General features: G+C 41.6%; 1 protein-coding gene across 1 annotated transcript; it reads left to right on the forward strand.

Annotated features, from left to right (window-relative positions):
* The first annotated feature begins 4,484 nt into the window (after positions 1 to 4,484).
* On the forward strand, positions 4,485 to 9,508 carry LOC132581044 (sterile alpha motif domain-containing protein 9-like). Its single transcript, XM_060252082.1, has one exon. The coding sequence runs from the start codon at positions 4,485 to 4,487 to the stop codon at positions 9,243 to 9,245; it is 4,761 nt and encodes a 1,586-aa protein (XP_060108065.1). The 3' UTR covers positions 9,246 to 9,508.
* The last annotated feature ends 891 nt before the right edge of the window (positions 9,509 to 10,399 follow it).

Here is a 10,399-nt window from a genome sequence, read left to right on the forward strand (position 1 = left end):
TAGGATCAAGTTGAGGTCTATTACTACTTGTTCCACTAGGGCTTGTATATATTTAATTTTATGCCCTTGTTCATTGGCGTATGTGGGAAGTACTACACGGGTAGTACGCACACGCTTATTGGAACATAAGAGTAGATTAAAACATCAAACTGAATCAGCTCCTTTTTTCACAGCAAAAAAACATGCTCCTGAGTCTTTAAGATTTTTTGTCATTGAAAAATTCAATTCCAATGTATACAACAGAAATGATGTTACTAAATGGTTATTACAACGTGAGGCATTCTGGATTTTTAAATGTAATTCTCTTCAACCAAATGGTTTAAACAATGAATGTGATTTGTCCTGCTTTATATGAGTGTTTGCAGCATCTGTTGACTTGATGTGGCTCCTTTAAATGAATATGTTAACTGTGAACACCTGTAAATGTGTTTATATTGCAGGAATGTATAGTGGGTTTTAATGGTCGCTGGAGCACCACATTGTCCTCATAAAGGACTGTGCATACTGTATGACTTCACCTTATGTACAATTCACTGCTTTAAGTGGTTGTTTATGTTTCCTTTATAAATTTCTATGAAAATTTGTTGATTATATTGGAGGCTGATTTAGTCACAGAACCCTTAGGGGCTCCCTTGCTAGTCATTTATCTGTGGTTCTCTATTCATATTGGGTTACTTAATCCCCAGTTGGGAGCAGAGGATCCCCCGGTTTGGAGGCCCTTCCCCTACTTCAGGATCATCAGAAAGCAAGGGGGTGGGGGAATGTCTGCTGGGCACTTCATTATTCCCTATGAAGGCCAATTCTCACAGGGTATAATGGAGAATTGATCCACAGGTATCTGGGGCTCTGGAAGGGCTGTTTTTTGAGGTAAAGGCACCAAATTTTCAGCATAGTATCTGATGCCTCTCCGCAAAACACCCCCCCCCCAAGTTTCAAAATGATTGCCCCAAAAGAAGGGTCCAGTTCTATGAGCCCCTATCCATCATTATTCCCAAAGGAGGGAAGGCATTTTAAAAGTGTGCAATTCCCTTAAATGTGATGGTCAGAACTCTCTTTGGAGTTCAATTATGCTTGTCACAACCTTGCTTCTGACTCCACCTCCGAAGTCTTCTGGCTTCACCCCCAAAGTCCCCAAATATTTCTTGAATTGGACTTGGCAACCCTAGCTCCTAAGCTTTCTGACTTCCAGTGCAGTGCTCACAAAACCTGCCTTTGTTCATCTGCAAGCCTGTGCCATAGAACTGGGACACCCACTGAAAAGCTCACATGCAAGCAACAGTGGAATAAACATTTGCAGAGGTCAGAAGACCTGTGGTGGAACAGTCCTGCTCTGATCTGCGGGCCCTATTCTGCCTTGGCCTCTGAGACATCTGGGCACCAGTAGTTGTCCAAGGTCTCTACTTGGCACATGCCACCTAGCTGGCTTTCCCAACACCTGGAGTGGCTTTTCTCCCTCTCAGTTCAACCACTGTCATCACCTGGCCTTTTAGGAATTGCCCATTGAGAGGACCAGGGGCTCCCAGCTTCCCTTCCCTGTACTGCTGTTCTGAGGCCTCCTGTTATTCAGTGTCCAATTACCATGAAGACAGCTTACTGCCTTGTGCACCACTGGGGAGTAGCCATTTGTCAATTGATTGCCCTTCCCTTTCTTCCTAGCACTTTTTAAAAAATAGTGTGCCTGGAAGAACAGGGGTGTAAATGTGGCACAGAGAACCACTATTGACATTAAAAGTTATAAAGCATTATTAGAAAGAAAATGGCCACAGGCATACTTGCAGAGAAGTACCAGATTGAGCAAGAGATCCAAAAGTATAGAATGCAGTTCCTCTATCCCTCCCTCTGTATATGCTCTAGTGAATGTTAACATAAGTCAAGCTCTTTAGCTTAAAGGGCTACCATTGCTCTAAAGGGTTCCTGTTACCCAGAAGCTTCTGCTCAGGCTTGCAGTCCTGCACATGGCAAAAGCTTCCTCCAGAGGATCACAGCTGAGAGCTTACCTCGATGGAACCAGCCCCAAACGGCCTCTCCCCCTTGCTCACAGGAGTCTTTTTCTCTCTTTCTCCTCCCCCTGGCCAGGTCAGATCCAGTCAAAGCAGCTTGTCCTGAAATCTCAAGGGTTTTCTACCTCCAAAACCCTGTTCCCAGCTAGCTAGATGGTTGACCATCTTCTTACTATGTCTAGCCAGACTAACCATTTTAAAGCCTTGGTGGGTAACACTAGTGAGCAACTGACCCCCCACCCCACCCCCAGCCTGTAATCGGCAGAGAAAAACTCAATATGAAGGTTTTGCTCACTTCATACCTACAAAGAAAAGTGCATCGCTCCACAAAAGAAACCAGTAAATGTTCTTTAGGGTGCAATTGCCTCAGGCGATCAAACCAGGAGAGGTAGCCCTTTAAGTATCTAGGTCCCAGCCAATGTTTCCTCTAAGCCATGGAGCAAAAATTCTACTTTGTGAGCTTCTGGCATTAAACCTGTGAGTTACTGGCATTAAACTTGAGGGCTACTGCATAAATTAGTGTGCTCTGGGGTCATCCTTCCTGAGCTAACAAAAATGTGTGAGCTGGAAGCCAAAAATCTGTGAGCTAGCTCACACTAACTCAGCTTAGAGGGAACACTGGTCCCAGCTTTGTGAAGGGCTAAAAAGGTAAGCACCAACATCGTGAACAGATCAGGAAACATAGAGGGATCCAGTTCAATAATCACAGTAATATGCACCCTACAGCTATCAGATAATATGGGCTACTACCACATTTTATACCAGCTTTACTCTGAATCATCTTCAGGGGGAGTCCCACATAAAGGAAGCAAGCATTGAAGTTCCTGTCATAGCTTTTCTTTTAAAGTTCACACATGCAGCAACTTATACTCACATTTTGTCATCTGGTACTTGTATTGGAAGAAGCAATCCTTTATTTATCAGGGAAATAAAGATGGAACAGCTTATAATCATATGTAGGCCTGACCTGGATAGCCCAGGTTAGCCTGATCTTGTCAGGTCTCAAAAGCTGAAGAGAAGAAACCTCTAAGAAATACCAGGGTCATGACATGGAGACAGGCAATGGCAAACCACTTCTGAATGGGTTTTCCCTTCAAAACCCTCCAGGACTGCCATAAGTAGGTTGTGATCTGACAGCACAAAAATGCACCTAATGACAGTCTGTTTATAGTTTTAATCAGATATATACCAAGAGGAGCTGACCACAGTCTTCCTGACATAGTATGGGGGGGTTTTTTGGAGGGGGGGGTGCTTAGCCACAGTACAGTTGTCATCTCTATGAGGTTACCTGGTCCAACTCAAGAAATATCTGGGAACTTTGGGGTGGAGCCACGAGACTTTGGGGATGGAGCCAGAAGCAAGGTTGTGACACGCATGATTGAATCCTGAAGGGAGTTCTGGCCAACACATTTAAAGGGATGTGATGCCTTCCCTTTGCTGGAAATAATGGAGGATGGGGGCACCTTCTTTTGGGACTCATAGGATTGGACCCTCTTTTTGGACCAATTTTTTTGAAATTTGGGGCGCCAGATGCCATGCTAAAAATTAGGTTCCTCTACCTCAAAAAACAGACCCCCCCTGAGCCCCAGATACTCACAAATCAATTCTCCATTTATACCCTATGGCAGGGGTGGCCCAACAGTAGCTCTCCAGATGTTTTTTGCCTACAATTCCCATCAGCCCCAGCCAGCATGGCTGATGGGAGTTGTAGGCAAAAAACATCTGGAGAGCTACCATTGGCCACCCCTGCCCTATGGGAATCATTCTCCATAGGGTATAATGTAGTGCCCAGCAGACATTTCCCTCCCCCACCCCCCACTTTCTGATAACCCTGAAACGGGGGAGGACCTCTAAACCAGGGAGTCCCCTGCCCCAACTGGGGATTGGCAACTCATAATGTAATTTTTAAACCAACTAACAATTTTTAAAAATTATTTCAACAACAAGGAGCAAGTGATGCTTCTATGGATTTAATTTAATTTAATTTATTCAATTTATATCCTGCACTCCCCACAAAGCAGGCTCAGGGCAGGTATGTGACTATTCTAAAAGGAAATATGCTCCCCACTTCAACTATAACATTCATAGCTTTCAAAAAGTGAAAGGAGAGCTGAGTCTCCGCACACTGGAATTCCATAGTCTGGCTGCCTGGAGAATTCATTCTCACTGAGGCTTGTTACTATAGAAGTTCTTTATTGTAAGAGACCTCCATACCAGACAAGAAAGGCAGAGTAAAGGCCTCTAACTAGCTATCTAAACTGGGATGCAGAGAGGTTGTAGAAAGCAAGTCTAACCTGTGGACAAAGGGAGAAAGAGAAGGGAAGTGACTAGAAGGAAAGAAAGCCTAACGGTATAATTCTGGGATACCGTTTGCAGAGACAGCTGCAAAGGTCAGTAGCACCCTCTCTACCCTTTATTGACTGCCTACTGACTTCCCTCAGACTCTGATTTCTGGTCTACCATTTAAACACATGCACAGCTTGAATGGGTTTGGTGAGGACTGCATATCATTTCTGCCATACTGAATCTTGTCAATTTTTATTCTCAGATTATGAGCAGTTACCTGTGACTGAATGGAATGAGAGTCATGTTAAATGCTGGCTAACGTCCATTGGAATTAAGGAAGCGTATGTAGAAAAGCTCTATGAAGAAGAGGTAACTGGCCCAGTGCTCAAAGAATTAGATGAGCCTTTCCTTAAGCATATCGGGATGAAAGGAGCCCAGATTCATCTATTAATGACTAAAAGAAAAAATCTTTGGGACTTGAATACTAGGCCAGATTCCACCCAAGCAGTTCATGACAATGTGAATGTGTTGAATAACAAGAGAAAACAGACAGAAAAAAGAAAGGCCAAACACAAACAGCCTGACTTATTAACTGAGAAGAGAATAGGAGTTGCGGAGGAAACCAGAAGCACACAGGTCAATGTGAAACCCGTTTCTTTACAACATGGAGCTTCAACACAACAACAATCAGGCAAGAAAAACATTTCTACTTTTAGCAAAATAGAACGTACAATGAATACAGACGACCCAGGAGAATCATTACGCTGTACTAACTGTAGACCATTCAACAGCAATGATATTCACTTTAAGTATGTTAAAAACACAGTCCTCCCTCCAGAAACAGGAGTTCTCAATTTAATTGCCCCTTGCCATGAATACAAATCTTTTACTACAGCTGCAACACTGGACAGAGCAAGACTGCAAGCAAAGTTTGCCTGTGAGGTGATGAAATTTGCTTCTGCTTGCATGAACATCCGAACAAATGGTACTATTCACTTTGGAGTCAAAGACTCGGTTGAGAACAAGGAGTGGCGACATGGACAGATCGTTGGTATATGTATAAAAGACAGAGATATGTATGTAGATGCTTTAGATTACACTGAAAGATGTTTTGAATCACATGTTCAGGAAGCTGCAAGGCTATGCATCCATCCTCCTGTGTTTGTTGAAGTGATTGATAAAGACAATCAGGAACAACATTTTGTAGTGGAAGTTGACATTGAACCAATATCTAGTATTGTTAAAGGGAAGATTTTTCAAGTACATTTACCAAAATTTAACGAAGAAAGTAATAAAGTGAACATTGAGAAACAGTCAGTTATCTTTCAAAGAGTTGGTGCAAATTCAAACCCGGTGAGGAATGAAGATTTAGTGGCATTCATTCAAAATTTACAAGACAGAGATGCTAGAAGAGAAGGGGCAGAATTATTCAATAATGAACATCTAATAGAAGACCCTCAGAATTTAGGAAGGAAATTGTCTGTCCTACTGACAAACGGTAAAAGTTATATGAATGATTCTCTGTGGTACATTTTAGTTACAAACAAGTGTAAAGAGGAAGACCTGAAGTCCATCAGCTTCCTGATGCACATGAAGATTTTCTGCATATTTGATTTTGATGAGGATTCTAACATATCAGGCTTGTATAGCAAGTACAAAGAGAGCCACGCAACCAGTTCTCATTTCTTACAAAACTATTCCAATGATAGCAAGATGAGCACAGCTGAATTTCAAAAACATTTGGGCCTATTTGTCCAGAAAAGCTGGATCTTTTGCAATGGACGCAGTGATTACCTTGGTGATGAAAAACCTTGTGATGAAAACACATGGATTAGAACCAAAAAAAGATATTTGAAAAAAGCAGTATCTTTTATCTGTGAAGAACTCCTCCCAAAGGGATCTTTTCTGGTGCTTTTCCTTCTACTGTCCCCTGTGGAAAAACCAATTGTGGAGACTTTCCATGAATTTTATAGTGAAATGAATGGCATGGATTTCATAATGTGCCTGGCTGAGTCTAGAGAGAACTATGAGAAGTGGGCTTATCTGGCTCAAACATCCTGTAGCATTGAGGTACTGGAACAGAGAAGTATAGTAGGCATGAAGCTAAGCCATGTAGATGCTACTGTCCAGAGCATGCTGCCCTCTATAACACACTGCAGACACTTACCAGTTTCTACTAAAGGACTGTGTGCACTTTCCGCTCTGGAAGAAGAGAAAATGTATTCTCTTGAAATACTGTGTGCAGACCAATGTGATGATATCAAACTGGATCGTCTGAATAAAGAAGAAATAAAGGTAATAGATGAAACCTTTTATAGAGGTAAAAAAGTTAACTGGAGAAATTTCTGGCTTGCTGATAAAAGATTGTGTGGGGAAATTATTGAACGTGAAGCCTGTAAAGAGGTTTTGAAACTGTTGAATGATTTTCTGTCTGGGAATCGGTTCAAGCACTCTGTGGCTAAACTGAAAGTGTTCCACCACCCTGGAAGCGGAGGAAGCACCATAGCAAGGCAAGTGCTGTGGAGACAAAGGAAGGATTTACGATGTGCTGTGATTAAAGGAACATACCCAGTTGCCACTGTCTGCCAACACGCAACTGATCTCCGACATTATGATGAAAAAGACTTAAGAACCTCTCTCCCTGTCCTTCTTTTGACTGAAGATTATGATGAAGAATATCTTGATGAATTATATTATTCCTTAGCTGATGCCATGGGACCTAATAAACGCCATCCTTCCAGGCCTTCTTTCATCCTCTTATGCTGCAAACGATCCAATGCCCCTGATAAGCTTTGTATAGCTTCACCTCAAGATACAGTTGCTGTCACTCACAGACTGTCAGAACAAGAGAAAAACCTGTTCAGAACAAAACTGGAAAATTTTGAAAATCAGACAGAGTTTAAGTTGGAATATATCCTTACTTTTGTTCTCATGAGTAATGAATTTGATACAACATATGTGAGAAAATTTGTAGAACACTTGCTCAAAGATATAGACTTATCTTCTCGAGAAACTAGTTTGATGAGATATGTTGCCTTGCTCAATTTCTACGTACACAATTCATACATCTCGTTATCACACTGTGAAGCTTTTTTGGGACTTGGGGCATACCAAGAAAGGAGTATAAGGGAATATGATTTTATAAGTCACTTGAGTGAACAGGCACGGCTAATTTTCATTGAGCTGAGAGAAACCACCACCTACATTTCATCCATTCAAATAATACACCACCTGGTTGCAAAGGAAATATTGAATCAGCTCTCCGGTGATCGGTCTCAGAGTGAAATTGCCACAGATCTTCTTCAGGAAAAAGCATTTCTTAATCATAGGTTTGGGCGGGAACAGTTTATCAAATTCATCAGAGATCTGTTCATAAGACGTGATAAGAAGAGTAGAGGAGATAACGTTGATAGTCTTTTCTCTCCATTCATTGAGCACGTGTGCAACACTGAAAACCCTGAAAAGGCGATAGGGGTTTTAAAATACGCTTATGAATGCCTGGGGAAAGATGCATTCTTTGCCCAACAGCTTGCCAGATTACATTATAATTATGAAAAATATGAAGATGCAAAATATTGGGCAGAAATAGCCAAATCTCATTTGCCAAATGATTCTTTTATTTTGGACACAGAAGGGCAGGTGTACAGGAAATGGTTTAGTTTCATGGTGGACAACAGAAAAGATGAGGACACTCCTGAAGACATCATTCAAATGATAGAAATTGCCTTGAAAGCTATGAAGTGCTTCAGGAGTGCACAACAAGCTGCAAAGTCTGAACAAGACAGCATGAATAACTCTGGTTATTTTGGAGAGGTAGAAGTGGGTTGTCGTTTACTGAAATTACTATCGTCACTTGAGGTATTTCCAAAAAATGCAAGCGGGCAGTATCCCAAACTTGTCCAGTATTTACTTACAGACTATATTCCTGATGATATTCAGAAAACATGGGGAAAACTTCACAGTCGCTTAAAAGGCTTACATAAAAACATTTACAATGCTCTTGACTGGATTTCAGAAGATCTGAGTTATTTCCAAACAGATAAAAACCAGAATGATGATGAAGATGGAAGAGAAGAACAAGTTAATAATCCTCGAGCATGGCTTAAAAGACAGTGTAGAGTGTATGCAACATTCTTCAGCTCAGATGAGTTTATTGAAGAAAATGGTGCAGGATCCCAGCTCATCAAAAATATGAACATATACAAACATGGGGGTGGGAACGTGACCACAATTCTGTCACTGCTGTCTGATTCCATTTCTAAGAAACCAGTTCAAAAACTTGAAAAAATAATAAGTTTCTATCCAGAAGACCCACAAAAAGAAAATCTAGAGGATGTAGAACTTATAAACTATATTGTGTGTCACATTACACTAGCATGTCTGTCACCTGGTTCTTCAAGGATTCTTGACTTGCAAAGACTGCGAGATCTCAGCAAGAGATTCTTTAAAAGGAAAAGGCCGTTTCCTGCAAGTGCTCATTTTTTGCTCACTTTACTCTACTGGCCTGACAGTGGATTGGATAAAGACTCTAATCCAGATAAAGATGATATCTTAAAATCAGCCATTTATACTCTGAAAAATTTACACAACATCAAAATAAAAAATGTTGCGCCAAGAAAGAAGAGGATCTACACACACTTTTTCTTGGGGATAGGCTATGGGCTGAGGAAGATTGTGCCCAAAACAAATATTGATAAGTTAATGAGTGGCTCCTTAGATGAGAGGCGAAAAATGTGGCACAATGGTGATGTGTGGAAAACTGGCAAAGTACATGAAGTCTTAAAAAGAGTTGACGGATGGACAGAAAATGGTAGAGTCTTTGCTGTGGGCCATGCAGGACGGATTCCAATTCTACCTTTGCATTTTGATTCTGTGCCACCTGGAAATGAAAATGTAACCTTTTATTTAGGTTTCTCTTTTCTGGGGCTTGTTGCCTATCACATTCAGATAAAAAAATAGAAAGTACTTTCAGAAATCAGAATGCCCCCACAAATTAATTAGATTTCTGTCCAAAATACAGAGCTATTTTTTCTCATGAATCTTAGGCATATCCTTTTATATTAGAGAAAAATCCTTTCGACTTAAAAGTATTTGAATAGGTATCTGGAAAGATAACTATGTAATTCCTTCAGCCAGTTCCTTTGTAGGATTTGGCATGCCTATACACATTGGTGTCTGTGTTTATGTGCACCTAAACACTGCATAAGATTGGGCTATTTTCCTAGTTTGTGAAGCTGTGAGAAAGGGAAGTCAGCCCACTCCCTTGGTTTGTTTTACTTTCCTTTCAGAAGTCATTTGCATAGTAAAGGGAAAACTAGTACCTTTCATTTTTCTGTTAGTCTGCAGAAGTTGGTGGAAATACAGCAGATGGTTACATTCAGCAACTTGTGAGTAAATTGCACTAGTGAGAACACAAAACTTTGTGCTTGCAAACTGTGTTTATATTGGCTGCTTTGTGTGTGTGTTCACTGCCATTTAGTGGAATTGTAGCCAACTGCTAGGGGACAAGAAAATGAAGACTGTATTCAGGGGGAACTGCACTGCTGTTTTCATTTATTTAATTTAAGGAATGGGAGAGTCTCCTGGCTCCACTCCCAAAAGTCCCCAGGTATTTTCTTAGCTGGACCTGGCAACCCTAGCAGTCACTCATGTTTTTAATACAACAGCCAGGGTTAGGGTTTCCAGCCCCCTGTCAGGGGTGAGTTTTCCCCCAATTTCAGGGGCCCCAACCTACTGCCATGCAACTGGCCAGCAAGGGGAGCTGTTGTCACACTAGGCAAATTGCCAAATGTGAGCCAGAGGCCAAAAAACTGCAAGCTAGCTCACACTAACTCAGCTTAGAGGGAACATTGACTACTACCCTTTCCCCCCTTGTTCCATCTAAACCATTTTACCAAGTATTCATATTCCCCAACCCACCACCATGCAACAGGTCAGTGGCGGGAACCCCACCCTCAAAGAGTGCCAGTGTGCCGTGATGTGTCTCCCCAGCAACGTGCCCAGATAATGTCACTTCCAGGTCACACATAGCACCGCTCACACATAGCACGTGTGAGGAAGATCCCCCACCCTTCGGGTTGTCTTTTTGTACTGTCTGGGACTTGTATGGCCAG

This window comes from Heteronotia binoei, chromosome 13 (assembly GCF_032191835.1).
Source record: "Heteronotia binoei isolate CCM8104 ecotype False Entrance Well chromosome 13, APGP_CSIRO_Hbin_v1, whole genome shotgun sequence".
Lineage (NCBI taxonomy): Eukaryota > Metazoa > Chordata > Lepidosauria > Squamata > Gekkonidae > Heteronotia > Heteronotia binoei.

Bases quoted from the DNA above. Each gene is read 5' to 3' on its own strand.
- LOC132581044 (XM_060252082.1), top strand. From the start codon at position 4,485: ATGGGTTTGGTGAGGACTGCATATCATTTCTGCCATACTGAATCTTGT.